The sequence below is a fragment of the Eschrichtius robustus genome, chromosome 3 (assembly GCF_028021215.1).
Source record: "Eschrichtius robustus isolate mEscRob2 chromosome 3, mEscRob2.pri, whole genome shotgun sequence".
NCBI lineage: Eukaryota > Metazoa > Chordata > Mammalia > Artiodactyla > Eschrichtiidae > Eschrichtius > Eschrichtius robustus.
The window spans coordinates 38,398,726-38,419,696 of NC_090826.1; the positions used below are offsets into that span (position 1 = coordinate 38,398,726).

General features: G+C 37.4%; 1 protein-coding gene across 2 annotated transcripts in view; it reads right to left on the bottom strand.

Moving 5' to 3' along the window:
- Positions 1-20,971, bottom strand: part of PIK3R3 (phosphoinositide-3-kinase regulatory subunit 3) — an 87,045-nt gene that overhangs the window by 35,422 nt on the left and 30,652 nt on the right. For both annotated transcript variants that reach the window (XM_068539795.1, XM_068539794.1), the window contains exons 2-3: positions 2,363-2,471; positions 374-472 (exon numbers count right to left, since the gene is read on the bottom strand). In XM_068539795.1, the coding sequence (XP_068395896.1) occupies positions 374-472; positions 2,363-2,471 (208 nt within the window). The remainder of the gene's footprint in view (positions 1-373; positions 473-2,362; positions 2,472-20,971) is intronic.

Genomic DNA, 20,971 nt, shown 5'->3' on the forward strand with positions numbered 1-20,971 from the left:
AGAGGCTGCGATAGGGAGAGGCCCGCGCACCGCGATGAGGAGTGGCCCCTACTTGCCGCAACTAGAGAAAGCCCTCGCACAGAAACGAAGACCCAACACAGCCATAAATAAATAAATAAATAAATAAATAAATAAATAATTTTTAAATTAAAAAAATTAAAAAAAAAAAAACTGTTGCCTTTTTAATATTACATTTAAATATTTAAATGTGTAGAAAAAGAACAGTTAGCCAAACTAAAAATTATGTATCTAAATTAAATAAAAATATGAAAAAATTTGTATGTAAAGATTTAAATAAAATACAGGAATCTTTGTATACCCATAAATAAATAATCCTAGTAGAGCCCTAGCCAAAATGCTGAAAAATACTCACCGCAAAGTCAAAGTGTAATCTCCCTGCATTTTTGTTGAGGCATCTCTGACCAAGAAGGTACCATCTGGCATGTCCCGTAATTTGTCATTTACCTCCTCCCTGAAGAACAGAATTATAGGAAAAACGAAAAAAATGTAAGTGTTGGTTGTTCTTTTCACATATTATCACTAAGACTAGTTGGGAGGTGGGTACATCTAAGGTTATAGAATCATGGGGGCTGCCAGAGGTCATTTAGTTCCTCCCCCTAGGTATTTCTTTCTGTTTTGATTTTTGGTGTTATGCAATCTAAGGAAGGGTATTTGATTTTTAAACTCTTCCAGGTTTCAACTGTCTGTAGGGAATAGTGTTTCCATTAAGCCTTTAGGGCTTCCTTAGGCAGGTATGAACTTGTAGAGTTTCAGAAAAAAACAACAGCTGTTTAGGAAGAAGATTAAGTTTAAGCAACAGTGGCAGCTGGGTCAGATCAGAGTGGGGATAATTTACTCAGTTCACAACCTTTAATATAATATTCTCCAATTTGCATTTATACTGATAACAAATTCCTTCTGCAGAGTTGGTTTAGGACTTTAAGGAACAACACTAAAAGACTCAAAGAAAATGGCAGGGCATAAAAGAACCTTGAATTATAGAACCACATGGTCTTAAAATATAAATTAAGTAGTATTTAAATATAACAGATCCTTTTATTGTACACTGCTAAAATTTAAATTTTCTGATCAATTTGAATATGAAATATATTAAGTCTTCCTTAAAAAATTAAATAAGGAATTACCATATGACCCAGAAATTCCACTTCTGGGTATACACCCAAAGAACTGAAAGCAGAAACTTGAACAAACATTTATACACCAATGTTCATAGCAACATTATTCACAATTGCCCAAAGCTGTAAACAATCCAAATATTCACCAAAGCCAAATGTCCAGATGAATGAATAAATAAAAATGTGGTATATACATATAATGGAATAATATTCAGCCTTAAAAAGGAAATTCTGACACATGCTACAACATGGATGAACCTTTAAGACATTATGCTAAGTGAAATAAGCCAAACACAAAAGGACAAATGTTATATGATTCCACTTATATGAGGTACCTAGAATAGTCAAATTCATAGAAAGAGAAGGCAGGATGGTGCTTGCCAGGGGCTGGGGAGAACAGGAGGAAAGGGGAGTTAGTGTTTAATTGGTACAGAGCTTCACTTTGGGAAGATGAGAGTTCCAGAGATGGATGGTGGTGATGGTTGAATGATAATGTGAATGTACTTTATGCCACTGAACTGTATATTTAAAGATGGTTAAAATGATAAGGAAAAAAAAAAGAAATGAGTGCTACTTTGTAATGGGAGAGAACAGACAAGAGAAAGAGAAGGACAAGCATATAGAGCAATATAGAAGCAACCTGGAATCTGACTTGGCAGAAATGGATAGGAATTTTTAAAAACAAGAAAATACAATGTTCAAATTTTAAAATATATATACATATATATTTTTTCCTTCTGCAAGTTCAAAGCTTTCCAAAACCACATTTTACCCAAAAAGCAAATCTATCCTAGAGTCCTGTTTCTCAAAAGGAGGCGTGTGAAGGGTGCATAAAAATCACCTGGGGAGGTTATAAATGCAGATTCCTGGACCCTACCCCATGATGCTTGTGCATGCAAAGATTGTGGAACCATTGCCTTAGAAACAGAAAAGTAAGGAAAATTAAGTACAGATAAATATCTTTTATCCTAAAACACATGCACCTAACCTAAATGTATAGGTTTCATTTATTCAGAAGTCTATCCTCAATACAGTATTAAAAGTAATAATCACAGCCATAATTGAAAGATTTTCTTGTCACTTTTTTTGTGGGAAGAAAAGCATTCAGAAAATTTGAAAGGTTCTTTAAATGACAACTTGTGGGGCATTAAAAATGTTTTATTTTAACTCTTAATCTCAAAATTATTTTTCTAAACTTCATTCAATTATAGTACCCTTCTAGTTACCTTGAAATATCTCCCCAGTACCATTCTGCATCCTGAAGAGAAACAGAACCATCCTTCATTCCATTTGTAATGGCTGAAGTCATTGGCTTCGGTGGCTTTGGTGGAAGAGCTAGAAGAGAAATGAATATTATTATTTTGTAGATGTAAATTATTATTTGTTTTCTAATTTCCTCAAACACAGCTCATTAACCAATGTACATTATGATTCAAATAATTATAAATCAAATTATGAGTTATTTTATGTTAAATGTTAAACATTAGCCAAAGAAATAATCCTTTTAGAACTCTACCAATAATTGCCTGAAAAAATGAAATATTTGAGCTATTTGCGTTTTCTTCCTTCTTATAAAATACTAACTTTTCATTGGATTCCTTTCTCCTAGACCAGGGGTGGGGAATAGAGAACGTCTGTGCCACCATTCTTTCAAGGTGGCATTGTGAATGAGCGGCACTCCTTTCCTCCATGCCAGGAATTGGTCTCAAAATCCACGTCATTTTTTCTTTATGCAGTTTTTTTTTTTTGCCCCACCGCGTGGCCTGCGGGGATCTTAGTTGCCCAACCAGTGATTGAAACCGTGACGCCTGCAGTGGAAGCGCGGAGTCTTAACCACTGGACTGCCAAGGAAGTCCCCCAAAATCTGTGCCATTCATGCTTCCAGGCATCCATTACCAGTCCATCAGAGTGAGATGAAGTCTGTTTGTCATCCCTGCCTTAGGCAGAGGAGTGAATGAATTGCATGAATAGACACCACCCAAAATGGCTTTGAAAGCAGTGAGCTGATTCAGCTCAGTTCCCTGGTTCCCAGAAATACCTATTAAATGTCTATCATGTGCAAGAAAGTGCTAAGAAGTGGGGATACAGACTTGAGTAAGCCACCGTCCCTGGCCTTGAAGAGTTTACAGCTTTGTGAAAATGTTTGCCGTGATGTTCGTAATTAGACTGTCCATCTGGAGCATGCCCACTTTTGTCAGGCGCACTGGGGCTCCCTGGCCTTCCTGCCTCTCCAGTCCTGGCCCAATCTGCTCCCCACTTTATGATTTACTGACAATTATCATGAACCAGCTCTTCTCTAAATTTGAACATCACATCCTATGGTTTTGGTTTTTTGTTTTTCACAGTATGCTCTTTCTCACTACTTTCCATAGTCTTCTCTGTACTTCATTTTTCAGAAAAGGATGATATGAGATCTGCTTTATTTAAAAATACTGACTAGGCACCACAGCCTCTGTAGCTGAGGGCTCAGGAGCTTGATCCCATGAAAAGGAGGAGCAAGGCCAGGCAAGTGGGTATTGGGAGAGAAGTAAGCTGTTCACGTGTGCATTTCTACCTATGCTTTTAACACACTTCCATAAAAAGCATTAATAAAGAAATGGACATTGAGACACTAGTCCTGACTAAAAATCAGTTGATTCTGCCTTTGTGATAACTATCAAAGGGTATGTTTCATTCACATAAGAGTACTTATTTTTCATTTTCTGGTGTTAAGAACACAATATAAAATACACACCAATTGACACAGACTGACTTCTGCACTTGACATAACCATTTACATCCATTCCTTACAGGAGACAGATTAAGTGTAAAAGATGGTCAATTTTGAGTTGCAAAAGTTGCAGAAATGACTTTGGTAGGGTTGGGTAGTGCTTTGTCAAATGGATGTCATAGTTTATTACTAGTAAAGAGAAGGGTAACATAGTTTGCATTTCTAAAAAAAAACTTAATAGGGGCTCTATATTTAGTGGTCATATTAGGAAAAATGATAATCTGTAGAATGAATAGTTATGTTTTGTTACAACTAATACTTTCTTTGTTAAAAAGGTTGTATTGGCCATAAAAAGGAATGAAATTGGGTCATTTGTAGAGACGTGGATGGATCCAGAGACTGTCATACAGAGTGAAGTGAGTCAGAAAGAGAAAAACAAATATCGTATATTAACACATATATGTGGAACCTAGAAAAATGGTACAGATGAACCAGTTTGCAGGGCAGAAATAGAAACACAGATGTACAGAACAAACGTATGGACACCAAGGGGGGAAAGTGGTAGGGTGGTGGTGGTGTGATGAATTGGGAGATCAGGATTGACATATACACACTAATACGTATCAAATGGATAACTAATAAGAACCTGCTATATAAAAAAATAAATAAAATTCAAAAATTCAAAAAAAAAGGCTAAAAAAATATATGTATATTTGTATACACACACACAATAAATTAAGTAATTTAAAAAATAATAAAAAGCTTGTATTGGGACTTCCCTGGTGGTGCAGTGGTTAAGAATCCGCCTGCCAATGCAGGGGATACGGGTTTGAGCCCTGGTCCGGGAAGATCCCACATGCTGTGGAGCAACTAAGCCCATGCACCACAACTGCTGAAGCCCACACACCTAGAGCCCGTGCTCCGCAACAAGAGAAGCCACCACAATGAGAAACCCAGGCACCACAATGAAGAGTAGCCCCTGTTTGCTGCAACTAGAGAAAGCCCACGCGTAGCAACGACGACCCAATGTAGCCATAAATAAATAAATTTATTTTTTTAAAAAGGGTTGATTTGAGTCTTCAATTTCAAGCGTGGGAATGTAAATTGATACAGCCACTATGGAGAACAATATGGAGGTTCCTTAAAAAACTAAAAATAGAATTACCATATGACCCAGCAATCCCACTACTGGGCATGTACCCAGAGAAAACCGTAATTCAAAAAGACACATGCACCCGAATGTTCATTGCAGCACTATTTACAATAGCCAGGTCATGGAACCAACCTAAATGCCCATCAACAGACGAATGGATAAAGAAGATGTGGTACATATATACAATGGAATATTACCCAGCCTTAAAAAGGAACGAAATTGAGTCATTTGTTGAGAAGCGGATGGATCTACAGACTGTCATACAGAGTGAAGTAAGTCAGAAAGAGAAAAACAAATATCATATATTAATGTGTGTATGTGGAACCTAGAAAAATGGTACAGATGAGCCGGTTTGCAGGGCAGAAGTTGAGACACAGATGTAGAGAATGGACATATGGACACCAAGGGGGGAAAACTGCGGTGGGGTGGGGATGGTGGTGTGCTGAATTGGGCGATTGGGATTGACATGTATACACTGATGTGTATAAAATTGATGCCTAATAAGAACCTGCAGTATAAAAAAACAAACAAAACAACTAATACTAAACTTTCATTGGGTTATTTGTACGGAAATATGTTAATATAAATGTTTCAGACATTACATGAAATTTCTAAAAATCTTATATGTTCTGGTATAATGTTATAAGGAATAATCCTAGTTATTACTTTAAAATGTATATCTCAGAAATAACTAATTTTCTTGTCAACTGCATTATTATGAACTTTCATCAAATCTTTAACAGTGGTCATTTTTAAGTCTTTTGTCATTTACAGACAGTTCTGGGTGTACTCTGATGCTTTTGCAAATATGTTCCTATAAAAGGCTTTCATCTTCAAGAAATTCGTGGAAAAGACTCTGACAAGTACAGGTTTCTGGTAACTGACTATACTGCTGAACTGAATGAATAAGCATTTTCAGAACTCTAATGAAAAACTGATGAACTCATAAAAGTGCTAACAAAAGATCAAGATGAAAAAAAAAAATTAATTACATGGGACTGAGTGAACTGATGAGGATGAGTATAATTTTTGTGACTTTCTGTCTGAATTATTAAAAAAAAAAAATCCCACAAGGACTCAGAGGCAAAGAATATACAAATCAATTTTCACTGCAAAGTAAAGGAGCTGTTACAGTGGAGGATTACTGGACTGAATGTCAATATTATGACATAGTATGAGTGTGTTTCACGTTTGGTAATTGCAATCATTGGTGCTTTTGTTGTGGTCATCCATGTACAATGCTTGGTGTCAGTCTATTTATCTCTTGTAAAAATAAAATACAGTGTGTGTGTGTGAAAAAAAAAAAGTGCTCTGAGCTAAGATGAAGAAAGAATTTTGTCAAAATAATACAAAATAGTAAGACTATCTCATGGTAAAAAAAAAAAAAAAAAAAAAAAGGGTTGATTTGAGTCTTCAATTTCAAGCGTGGCTTAAAATGTAAATATATCACATGATGCATTTAAATACAATGATACCTTTGAAGCAGTCAAACAGCATTCGTTTTGTGTTTAGAACTACAGAAGGAAATCTCTTCAAATAAAATAGTTCTAAATTAGAAAAAAAATAAACTTTTAATTCTAAACAGATGTCCAAAAAACTTCTCTCTCAAAAGACAACATGAAGCCCCTTCACAAACAATTCAGTCCAAAAGCCATTAAGGGAGAGCTGGTCATGATGGCCAAGAGCTGGTGTCAGAGCCCAAAGCAGGTGAGGGAGGACTATGTCCATGCTTGAGGGCAGCTGCACAACAAGGATCTCAGAGCTCCAGCAGGGTGAGGAGGGAATCCTCAAGAGGGCAACTTGGCGTGGGGTGTTGAAGGTGAGTGAAGAAGAAGGGCAGTGGCCTGGGGCCCAGGTGGCACAGAGTGTTGGAGACCAAGCTAACAAGGACACGGTCCTAGGAGGTGGGCATCCCAACACAGTGGGGCAAAGCCAGATTAGGATGCAAAGAGTTTCTAATTGGGCAGGGGATGTGAGGGAGTAGGCAGAATGTAGCAATAACTATGAAAGACTGGGTAATATAGAGAAATGGATCAAATAAGTAAAACTACTATAGATAATAGGAGCTGGGGTTCTCACAGTCTAAAAAGGAAGTTACAAATATGGAAAGGTAGAGAAATAGAATGAACCCTCTGGTTTGGACTGCAATTGCAGCTATTGATGTGAACCCATGGACTTCAACAGATAGATAGATAGATAGATAGATAGATAGATAGATAGATAGATAGATATAAATGTCTGTACTTATAGAAAATACAACTATTCCCTAGTTCTGTCCCCTGAGAGGTCTTGGGATCAGCAAAATCCTAATACGCACACCTAGCACCCAGATCTTGGTTTCTAATGCCATTCTCTACTAAAAGGAACCAGGGCTCTTTGGAGAAATGGTTGAGGTGGGGCAGAGCAAGTACCAAATGAACCTGGAACATTATGTTGTGCTAAAAAGTAACCAAGTACTCAAAGAATGAGGGGCCATGACAAAAGAACAAAGAAGCCAGCTTGAAGGGGCTCCCACTACCAAATCTGGGATAACTGGAGCATCAATACAAATAACAATAGTAAGGGAATATAAGCCATTCAACAAAATAGGAATCTATGTGTCCACACAGATATAAATAAATAAATGAAACAATTGAAAGATTAATGAGGAGGAAGACATACAATTTCGAAGGCCTTCCCACAAATGCTTATTAATCACAAAAGTATTGAAAAAGACTAATATAATAGTGGAGAAACCTGGCAAATACACCTTAATCAAGTAATCAAGGTTACTACCAACAGTAATGGTGAGATCACGGGCCCCCAACAGGATATATCACGAAGGACACAACATCACTTCTGCCAAATACCTGCCATATATGCATAAACTGAATCTAATCATGAGGAAATCAGACAAACCACAGACAAATCATCAGACAAACCACAACTGAAAGACATTCTACAAAATAACTGGCTTGGTGCTTCCCTGGTGGTGCAGTGGTTAAGAATCCGCCTGCCAATGCAGGGGACACGGTTCGAGCACTGGTCCAGGAAGATCCCACATGCCACGGAGCAACTAAGCCCGTGCACCACACACCCAGAGCCTGTGCTCCGCAACAAGAGAAGCCACCGCAATGAGAAGCCCATGCACCTCAACGAAGAGTAGCCCCCGCTAGCCGCAACTAGAGAAAGCCCGCATGCAGCAACAAAGACCCAACACAGCCAAAAATAAATAAATAAAATAAATAAATTTATTAAAAGAAAAAAAAAGATTCTCTCTAAAAAAAAAAAAAAAAACTGGCTTGGAATCTTCAAAAATGTTAAGGTCGTGAAAGTCAAGAAAGACTGAGGGACTGTTCCAGATTGAAGAAGACTAGAGAATCATGACAATTAAATACAATGTGTGAGTCTGGACTGGCTCCTTTTGTTATAAAAGACATTACTGGGACAATGGCAAAACCTGAATGGGATCTGAGGATGAGATGGTAGTAATGCATCAATGTTAATTTTCTGATTTTGATAGTTGTATTGTGGTTACATTGGAGAATGTTCTCATTGGTGGGAAATACACACAAACATGGTCATCATGGACTATCATGTCGGCAACCTACTCTGAATGGTTCAAGAAATCAAGTTCTTTGTATCGTACTTGCAACTTTTCTTTAAGTTTTAGATTGTTTCAAAAAAACTTCTTTTTTAATTAACAAAAAAGTTATAGATAATACTGTGGGGAAAGGGGAACGATGTGAATATAGGAATGCAGTTGGTCCCCTATCTCACACCATATATGCAAAAATTAACTCAAAATGGATCAAAGACCTAAATGTTAAGAGCCAAATGATATACCTGACAAAAAATTGTATCTAGAACACATAAAAAACCTTGCAACTTAAAAGAAAAAAAAGTGACTAAAATTAAAAATGGGCAAAGGATCTGAATAGACATCTCTCCAAAGAAGATATACAAATGGCCCACAAGCACATGAAAAGATATTCAATATCATTAGGCATCACGGAAATGAAAATCAAACTGCAATGAGATACCATTTCATACCCACTAGGATGACTATAATCAAAGAGTCAGATAATAACAAGTGTTGGTGAGAATGTGGAGAAATTGGAACTTTCATACACTGCTGATGAAAATGTAAAATGATGCAACTGGTTGGAAAACAGTCTAGTAGTTCCTCAAAAGGTTCAACGTACAGTCACCATATAACCCAGCAATTTCAATCCTATCTGTATATTTCAAGAGAAATGGAACATACAACCATATAAAAACTAGTATATAAATGTTCATAGCTGTATTATTTATAATAGCCAAAAAGTGGAAACAACCCAAATGAATAAATAAAATGTTGTGTGTGTGAATACATATACATATAATTAAATATTATATTTAGTATTTAATTATAAATTAAAAGGCAGTAAAAAGGAATAAAACATGTTGTAACATGGATGAACCATGAAAACATTAGACTAAGTGAAAAAACAGTCATGAAAGACCACATATTATATGATTCCATTGTCCAGAACATAAAAATCTATAGAAGACAAAGTAGAATAATGGTTGCCTAGGGTTGAGTTGAAGGGGAAAAGGGAATGACAGTTAATGTATGCAGTTACGTATGCAGGTTTCTTTGGGGGGAATGAAAATGTTCCAAAATTGCTTGTGGTGATGGCTGCACAACTCTGTGAATATATTAAACACTACTGAATCATATACTTTTTAAGTGGATGAATTGTATGGTATGTGAATTATATCTCAATAAAGCTGTTTTTAAAAAAAAAAATCAGACTTCTGAAATCACTAGATGGGGGAGAGCTTGCTATAATCCATACTTTTTTTTCTAATTGGCTACTTATTTATACCTATCTTCTTTGAAAAGGATGTGGCTTATAAAAGTAGCAACAGTTGGAACTATAATTTTGTAGAATTTAAAATTCTTCTACGTATAAGGATTAACAGTTTAAACGTGTGCTATACAAAAGCACTTTGCTATCACTATGAAAGGTACAAAGACAAGGCACTCAAAAGAACAAATCTAGAGGGAATGACACTTAGAAACACCTAACCATAATTCTCAGCAGAATGAGGTAAATAACTATAATAAAAGTAAAGTAAGGTGCAATGAAAACCCAGCAAAAGGAACAATTGATCCTCTCCTGGGGAAACTTCAAGTTCAAACACTGGGCTTCTCAAACCTAGTCCTTACTGAACTGAATGCCATGACCAGGAGGGCCCAACAAGAACCAATTCGCCTCCTTCAATCAGCAGGTAGGTTACAACCTAATCACCAAAAGGAGCCACAGAGACTTGCTGCTGTCTATATTCCTTCTCTGGGGGAGCTCTATACTGAACTGAGTTGACCAGCAGCATGGGGAATCTGCTATTTATGGATAATGACAGTTTACTGATAGCTCCACCACCACCAAACAGATAATGACCACGTCACATGTATTACAGAGGGCTCCCATAGCCTCCTTATAACTTGCTTTTCTCATCTGCAGAAATATAAGAAGAATGAAATGATTATAAAGCTGTTCCTACATAAAGTTGCTAAAAGAACACAATTAAGAATGAATGAAATACTGGCCTATTTCTACATTCTCATCTATCATCACTCCATACATATATTAAACAAGTATTTACTGAATACCTTCTATGTTCTAAAAGCTGGGAATATAGCAATGAACTAGACAGACACAGTCTTTATACTTATGAACTTTATAATCCAAAAGGATAAACTTCAAGATAATTCATCATTCTTAAAATCATGAGTATGTTCAAATTTAGTTCAACTAAATTGAGTCTTCAAACTAAATGTTTTGTTTTCTCTAGCAGTTGATCTCCCTCCCATGTAAATTATAGAATTTACTGGACAAAAGTAAGTAAAAATTTACCTTACATAACCTTCTTATTACATGGAGATAAGCATATTTTTATCTATATGTCACTTCCAGATTATGATATTATAAATAAAGGGAAAAATTACAAATCACATACATTTTAAGTAGGTCAAGTGGAACACATAAAGGGAGAAGCTAATTAGGGTACATTAATTACCTTTCAACCCCTTGACAAAGTGATTCTTGCACTGAGTAAGCACTGCAGTGCTGAGTGATAAATTATATGCTCCTGAGCAAATATTGGGCTGGCCAAAAAATTTGTTCAGGTTTTTTCATAAGATCTTACAGGAAAACCCAAAAGAACTTTTTGGTCAACCCAATACCTTCCTACATAAGTATCCATAAAATACCTAGCACTTTTGTTTCTATCTAGTAGACAATGAACAGTACTTCTCTTCCCATTTTGAAAAAGTATATTACAAGTTTTAAAATATTAGCAATACATAAAGATGTTCCAAATCCAGTTTTTAATATGTAGACATAAGAACAAACATATACACATATATGTTTGTGTGTATGTATATACATGCATAAAAACATCTGGAAGAATACACAAACTGCTAATAGTGTATACAACAGGAATGTTGGGAGCAACACAGGAGAGCACTTTACCTATATATGCATGCTTTATTTACGTATGTTTTAAAAAAACAAAAACAAAAATGGTTATGAATAATTTTTCATTTTAATTTGTTGTGTTTTCTGACTTTTTTAAAAAACTTTCAAATATTCACTTTGATTTTTTTAATTAAAGAAAGTGTTCAGGGGCTACAATGCTGTAAAAAAATTATTTCTTTGGTCATAATCTACAAATAATGTACAAATAGGAGATTAAAGTATTGTATCAAAGTTAAATGTACTGGGCTTCCCTGGTGGCACAGTGGTTAAGAATCTGCCTGCCAATGCAGGAGACACGGGTTCAAGCCCTGGTCTGGGAAGATCCCACATGCCGCAGAGCAGCTAAGCCTGTGCACCACAACTACTGAGCCTGTGCTCTAGAGCCCACATGCCACAACTACTGAAGCCCATGCACCTAGAGCCCGTGCTCCGCAACGAGAAGCCACCGCAATGAGAAACCCACACACTGCAATGAAGAATAGTCCCCGCTCGCTGCAACTAGAGAAAGCCTGCATGCAGCAATGAAGACCCAACACAGCCAAAAATAAATTAATTAATTAAAAAAAAAACTACTAGAGCTAATAAATAAGTTTGGCAAAGTTGTAGTGGTCCAAGATCAACACATAAAAGTCAGTTATATTTCTATAAACCAGCAATGAACAATCTGAAAGAAAATTAAGAAAACAATTCCATAAATAAGTGGAAACACATCCCAGGTTCACAGATGGACAAAAGCAATCTACAGATCCAATGTAATCCCTATCAAAATTGCAATAGGCTTTTTGTAGGACTAGAAAAAGCAATCAAATTCATATGGAATTAAAAGGGACCCTGAATAACCAAAATAATCTTGAAAAAGAAGAACAAGGTTAGAAGATTCACACTTCCCTGTTTTAAAACTTACTATAAAGCTACAGTAATCAAAACAGGATGATACTGGCAGAAGGACAGACACACAGACTAATGGAACAGAACTGACAAATCAGAAATAAACCTTCATATGTATATGGTAAACTGCTTTAGGACAAGAGTCCAAAGACCATCTTTGGGAAAGTCTTTACAACATATGGGGCTGGGGAAACTGTATATTCATATGCAAAATAATGCAGTTAAACTCCTACCTCACGCTATAAAAAAAAAAATTAATACAAACTATATAAAGTTCTAAATGTAAGAGCCAAAACTATAAATATCTTAGAAGAAAATATATAGGGAAATCTTCACAACATTAGATTTGGTAATAATTTCTTCGATTTGACACCAAAAACACAGGCAAAAGGGAAAAAATAAACTGGAATTCATCAAAATTTAAAACTTTTAGGGACCTCCCAGGCAGTCCAGTGGTTAGGAGTCCACGCTCCCACTTCAGGGGGCATGGGTTCGATCCCTGGTTAGGGAACTAGATCCCGCATGCTGCGAGGTGTGGCCAAAAAATGAAGTTAAAAAAAATTTTTTTAACCTTTGTGCATCAAAGGACACCATCAAAAAAGTGAAAAAGACAACTCACAGAATGGGAGGAAGTATTTGCAAATCATAGATCTACAAGGGTTTAATATCCAGAATACATAAAGAACAAATCAACCAAAAACAAACAACTGAATTTAAAAAATGGGCAAAGGACTTGAATAGTATTTCTCCAAAGCAGATATACGAAAGGCCAATAGCACATGAAAAGATTATTATTAGTTATTAGAGAACTGCAAATCAAAACCACAATGAGTTATCACTTCATACCCATTAGGAGGGCTATTATCAAAATAACAGAAAATAGCAAATGATGGCAAACATCTGAAGAAATTGGAACCCTGGTGCATTGGTGCTGGGAATGTAAAAATGGTACAGATGCTGTGAAAACAATTTGGTGGTTCCTTAAAAAGTTAAACATAAAATTACCAGATTATCCAGCAATTTCACTTGTAGGTATACACTCAAATGAATTAAAAGCAATGACTCAAACAGATACTTGTACACCAGTGTTCATAGCAGCATTATTCACAATAGCCAAAGGCAGAAACAAACCAACGTCCATCAACAGAAGAACAGACAAATAAAATGTGGTATACACATACAAAGGAATATTATTCAGCCTTAAAAAAGAATGAAATTCTGATACAGGTTACAACATGAATAAATCCTGAATGCATAATGCTAAGTGAAATAAGCCAGACAAAAAAGGATAAATACTGTATATCTATCTCAACTTATATGAAGTACCCAGAATAGGCAAATTAATAGAGACAGAAAGTAGAATAGAGGTTACCAGGAACTGTGGGGTGGGGAGAACGGAGGAATTATTGTCTAATAGGTACTAAGTTTCTGTTAGTGATGATGAAAAATTCTGGAAATTGATAGTGGTACTGGTTGCACAACATTATGAATTTACTTAATGCCACTGAATTACACACTTAAAACGGTTAAAATTATAAATTTTATATTCTGTATATATTAGAAAAATTTTTTAAAATTGCACAACCAGAATCTTTTCTTTTTGTCTCCCTACACAATACCAAATAAATGGCTAAGGTGATTTCTACTAAAATGGTCATGACAGGGGCTTCCCTGGTGGCGCAGTGGTTAAGAATCCACCTGCCAATGCAGGGGACATGGGTTCAGGCCCTGGTCCAGGAAGATCCCATGTGCCATGAAGCAACTAAGCCCATGCACCACAACTACTGAGCCTGCACTCTAGAGCCTGTGAGCCGCAACTACTGAGCCCACAAGCCACAACTACTGAAGCCCACGCGCCTAGAGCCCATGCTCTGCAACAAGAGAAGCCACTGCAATGAGAAGCCCACGCACCGCAACAAAGAGTAGCCCCCGCTCACCGCAACTAGAGGAAGCCCGCACAGAGCAACGATGACCCAATACACTCAAAAAATAAATAAATAAAATTTTTAAAAAGCTTTAAAAATAAATAAAATAGGGCTTCCCTGGTGGCACAGTGGTTGAGAATCTGCCTGCCAATGCAGGGGACACGGGTTCGAGCCCTGGTCTGGGAAGATCCCACATGCCGCGGAGCAGCTAGGCCCGTGAGCCACAATTACGGAGCCTGTGCATCTGGAGCCTGTGCTCCGCAACAAGAGAGGCCGCAATAGTGAGAGGCCCGCGCACCGCGATGAAGAGTGGCCCCCGCTTGCCACAACTGGAGAAAGCCCTCGCACAGAAACGAAGACCCAACACAGCCATAAATAAATAAATAAATAAAAATTAAAAAATAAAAATAAAAATAATAAATAAATAAATAAATAAATAAAATTAAAAAATAAAATGGTCGTGACATAGACAAAGCACTCTTCTCTTGATAATGGTGCAACAGTTCTCAAAGTGTGATCCACAAACCCTCGAGAGCCCCTGAGGCTTTTTCAGGGAATATACAAGGTCAAAACTATTTTCATATTAATATTTCCTTTTTCACTTAATTATGGTTCACTGATAGTGTATAAGCATCTTGGATAAAAGATAAATCAAAGCAGTGGAAGCAGACTGTACTATTTCATCAGTCTAGTCACTCTGTTCTTCACTATCACACACCTGAGTTTAAAAAAAAAGTCAGTTGGACTTAAAAATGTCCAACATAAAGCAGTAAAAAATTTTATTACACCTCTAGCTTTATTTTATTAAAATATATATCCTTAAAATTTTAATAAACCTTGACCCTTGAGTACACATCTTTTTAATATTCTGTGTGACAAAATGAAAAATACATATAAAGCAGTTCTGCACAATGCAATGACAGTTATCTTGAAGAAAAACACTTAAGAGATTGACTTGCAAGCTACTTTCTCCATAGAACTCTATTTTTAACTTTATAAGTGGCTAACAAACTATAATTATTCAGACTTGGGTATTTGGCAGACATTTTTCCTAAAAATAAATAAAGCTTCTCACTTTACAGAAAACTACGGACAGTATTTGTTGCCATTGATAAAACAGAGTTTTCAAAAGAATATTACAATTTTTGTAAAACTTGAAAACTTCCCAATAACTTTAAAACTTTTCTGCTGAGGTCAACAGTGATATTAATATTACTTAATATTGCAGAATGCAATGTGAAAACACCTGGAAGACCTACATATTTCAGTCAACCAATATTTTCAAAAAGACTGCTATAGGCTGAATGTTTGTATCTTATATGACCAGGCCACCAAAGACAGCTGTTTTCCTGCTCTCTGTACATCCCCTGCTCCACCAGTCCCTGCTTCACCTACACCTACACACGTGACTGACCTTCCTTCTTTTTTTTTTTTTTTAATATATTTATTTATTTATTTTTATTTTTGGCTGTGTTGGGTCTTTGTTGCTGCATGCGGGCTGAGCGGTGAGCAGGGGCTACTCTTCGTTGTGGTGCACAGGCTTCTCACTGCGGTGGCTTCTCTTGTTGCAGAGCACGGGCTCTAGGCACGCGGGCTTCAGTAGTTGTGGCTCGTGGGCTCAATAGTTGTGGATCACGGGCTCTAGAGCTCAGGCTTAGTAGTTGTGGTGCACGAGCTTAGTTGCTCCGCGGCATGTGGGATGTTCCCAGAGCAGGGCTCGAACCCGTGTCCCCTGCATTGGCAGGAGGATTCTTTACCACCACACCACCAGGGAAGCCCCTGACCTTCCCTTTTAATCATAGAATCTAGGCAATCACCTGCTCCGCACCAGCTAGTGACTGTTTTAATCTTTAGATCAGAACTATCTCCACTATGACAGTTTATCAAAGGTGTGTGCGCCTCTGTTGGTTCCCTGGTAACCAATGAGCCAACCTGATGTGAATCATTCCGCTCCCCCTCCTCTGGTAGCCGTCTGCTGTTTGTGTAGGATTCACCCACTTATGAAACCACTGATATCCCTATCGCTGACTCCAGGCTCTGTCTTCAGTCTTGAGGTAGAGCAAGTACAGGCAGGGCTTGCAAGCCTGCAGGGTGCAGCCCAGCATATCTCCACAAAATTCTTATGTTAAACCCTAACTCCCAACATGATGGTATTTGGAGGTGTGGGTCTCTGGGAGGTCATTAGGTCATGAGGGTGGAGCCTTCATGAATGGGATTAGTATCCTTATGAAAGAGACCCAAGAGACCTCCCTTGCCCCTTCCACCATGTGAGGACACAGGGAGAACAGACACCTATGAATGTGAAAGTGGGTTCTCACCAGATACCAAATCTGACTGAGCCTTGATTGTAGATTTCTCAGCCTCCAGAACTGTGAACAATAAATTTCTGCTGTTGATAAGCCACTCCATCTAAAGTATTTTCATTATAGCAGCCCAAATGGACTACAACAATTCATGATGTTATAAAATCATACATGGGTAAGAAATCCATTAAAGTACAAGATAGACCAATGGATTGTAATATAACAGAGTTTGAAAAGTTCTTTGATATGGTTCTTGATTCCACATTTCAACTAATCTTTAAGAAACTATCAGAGTTTTGGTAAAGTGTCAAGGAAGACCTTAAACACTAATATTAATTATATTAAAATATCCCTCCCTTTTGCAACTACCTATCTGTGTAAGACTAGACTTTTCTTCATAGACTTCAACCAAAACATATCACACTTCGCAAAGAAGTAAAGGGACTTCCCTGGTGGCACAGTGGTTAAGAATCCACCTGCCAATGCAGGGGACACGGGTTCGAGCCCTGGTCTGGGAAGATCCCACATGCTTCGGAGCAACTAAGCCCATGCACCACAACTACTGAGCCTGCGCTCTAGAGCCCGTGTGCCACAACTACTGAAGCCCACACGCCTGGAGCCCGTGCTCTGCAACAAGAAAAGCCACCACAATGAGAAGCCCGCACACTGCAATGATGAGTAGCCCCTGCTCGCCGCAACTACAGAAAGCCCGCATGCAGCAACGAAGACCCAACATAGCCAAAAAATAAATAAAATTTTAAAAAAGGAGTAAATATGAGAATCAATCTGCCTTTTATTAACCAGAGATTAAAGAGATTCGAAAAAAAAATGTAAACCAATGCCATTCTTCTAACTAAATTTGTTTGGAAATTATTTTTCATTTAAAATGTCATTTATGTTACATGTAATGGTTTTGTTATTGCTATTTTTGTTATTTTTTAAAATTCATTAATTTATTTATTTTGGCTGCGCCGTGTCTTAGTTGCGGCACACAGGATCTTCATTGCAGCATGTGGGATCTTTTAGTTGCAGCATGCGGACTCTTAGTTGCGGCATGCGGACTTCTTAGTTGCAGCATGCAGAATTCTTAGTTGCGGCATGTGGATTCTTAGGTGCAGCATGCATGCAGGATCTAGTTCCCCGACCAGGGATTGAACCCAGGCCCCCTGCGTTGGGTGTGCAGAGTCTTACCCACTGGACCACCAGGGAAGTCCCTGTTATTGTTATTTTTAAATGAATAAGGTAAACATTTTCAAATTTTCTCAGTTTTAATTTCTAATACAGTAACAATAGACATAACTCCCATAAACCAAAATGCTTTAGGATCTTCAATAGTGTTTAAGGTGTAAAGGGTCCCAAATCAAAAAGTTCAAGAACTGCTAATCTAATCAGGCCTGTGTTCAAATCAAAAAGGAATTTTTTTCACTACCACTTTTTGTTCATGTACAAAAGGTTTTATATATAGCTGAATTGTACCCTGAAACCAAAAAAACGAGCTAGGATAAAGAAGAGGCTCAGGTTCCAATCCTCCAACCTATTCAGAAGGCCATATGTGTTACAGAATAAAACATGCCTCAGCGAAGGGGATCAGAATATACCACCCCAAAGTATGCCACTTTGGCATGAGGATTATTTTGAGCTGAAGGCCATTAAGAAACAGCAGACACAAAAGGAACTCTCTGCCCTCCCCTTTTCTGTCTAAAGGCAGGGCATATATTTCTATTTGTAAAGACATCTCCCTCTCCCATACCAGGAAGAGGAGAATGACTCGATCACCAGAAATGACTTTTATCACAGGAGACAGCAGCAACTGGAGTCTGCATAAACAAACCTTACTAAAACGACCCTTATCTTCCATTAATTTCCCCATATATTTACCTTCCCACAATTTACTACCCCTAGAATCCCAAATCCTTTTAACTTTGTCTAGTCACTTCTCCACAATTTATCACCCTTTCTTAAAATGGTATACAAGCTCTCACTGGTTTTTCAAAAAGATTTTTAAAACAGACAAATATTTAGCTAGACTTACCAAGAAAAAAAGAGAGAGGACTCAAATAAAATCAGAAATGAAAGGGAAGACATTAGCACTGATACCACAGAAATACAAAGGATCATAAGAGACCACTATGAATAATTACATGTCAAAAAACTGGACAACCCAGAAGATATGGAAACATTCCTAGAAACATACAACCTACCAAGACTGAATCATGAAGAAATAGAAAATATGAACAGACCAGTTACTAGCAAGGAGATTGAATCAGTATCAAAAATCACCCCAACAAACAGAAGTCCAGGGCCAGATGGCTCCACTAGTGAGTTCCACCAAACATTTTAAAAAGAATTAATACCAATCCTTCTCAAACTCTTACAAATAATAGAAGAGGAAGGGACACTTCCAAACTCATTTTTGTGAGGTCAGCATTACCTTAAAACCAAAACTAAACAAGGATACTTCCAGAAAATTAAAGGCCAATATCTCCAATGAACACAGATGTAAAAATCATCACCAAAATATTAGCCAACTGAATTCAACAATACATTAACAGGATCATACATCATGATCAAGTGGGATTTATTCCAGGAATGCAAAGATGGTTCAACATCCACAAAGCACCATGTTGTGATATACCACATTAACAAAATGAAGGATAAAAGTTATATGGTCATCTCAATAGATGCAGAAAAAGCATTTGACAAAACTGAACATCTATTAATGATTAAAAACTCTCAACAAGGTGGGTACAGAGGGGGGACTTCCCTGGTGGTCCAGTGGCTAAGACTCTGCGCTCCCAATGCAGGGGGCCCAGGTTTGATCCCTGGTCAGGGAACTAGATCTCACATGCTGCAACTAAGAGTTCAATGCCACAACTAAAAATCCTGCATGCTGCAACTAAAGATCCCACATGCCACAACTGAAAGATCCTGCATGACGCAACTAAAGGTCCCGCATGCCACAACGAAGATCCCACATGCCACAACTAAGACCTGAGGCAGCCAAATAAATAAATGTTTTTTTAAAAAAAGGTGGGTACAAAGGGAACATACCTCAACACAATAAAGACCATATATGATAAGCCCACAGCTAACATCATATGCAATAATAAAAAGCTGAAAGCTTTTTTAAGGAACAAGACTTTTTAATTAATTAATTAATTTATTTATTTATTTATTTACTTATTTTTGGTTGCATTGGGTCTTGTGCCGTGCGCAGGCTTTCTCTAGTTGTGGCGAGCAGGGGCTACTCTTCGTTGCGGTGTGCGGGCTTCTCATTGTGGTGGCTTCTCTTGTTGTGGAGCACACGCTATAGGCAAACGGGCTTCAGTAGTTGCGGCACACAGGCTCAGTAGTTGTGAATCACGGGCTCTAGAGTGCAGGCTCAGTAGTTGTGGCGCACGGGCTTAGTTGCTCTGCGGCATGTGGGATTTTCCTGGAGCAGGGTTCGAACCCGTGTCCCCTGCATTGGCAGGCGGGTTCTTAACCACTGTGCCACCAGGGAAGCCCAACAAGACAACTTTTATTCACCACTTTTATTCAAAGCAGTTTTGAAAGTCCTAGCCAGGGCAATTAGGCAAAAAAAAAAAAGAAAAGGCATCCAAATTGGACAGGAAGAAGTAAAATTATCTCTATTTGCAGATGACGATATATTACACATAGAAAACCCTAAGGACTCCACCAAAAAAACTGTTAGAACTAATAAACAAACTCAGTATAGCAGCAAGATACAAAATCAATATATAAAAACCAATTGCATTTCTATACTAATAATGAGCCATAAGAAAGAGAAATTAAGAAAACAATCCCATTTACAACTGGATCAAAAAGAATAAAATACCTAAGAATAAATTTAACCAAGGAGGTGAAAGATCTCTACACTGAAAACTATAAGGCACTGATGAAAGAAACTGAAGAAGACACAACTAAATGGAAAGATATTCCACGCTCATGGATTGGAAGAAAAACTGTTAAAATGTTCATACTACCCAAAGCAATCTACAGATTCAATGCAATCCCTATCCAAATTCCGATGGCGTTTTTCACAGAAATAGAAGAAACAATCCTAAAACTGGCACGGAACTACAAAAGACCCCAAATAGTCAAAGCAATCTTGAGAAGGAATAACAAAGCGGGAGGCTTCAAACTTCCTGAACACAAACTATATTACAAAGCTAAAGCAATCAAAACAGTATGGTATTTAGCATAAAAACAGACATATGTGTCAATGGAATGAAATAGCCCAGAAATAAACCCACACACAAGGTCAATTAATTTATGTCAAAAGAGCCAAGGACATACAAAGGGGAAAGGACAGCGTCTTCAATAAATGGTGTGGAGAAAACTGGACAG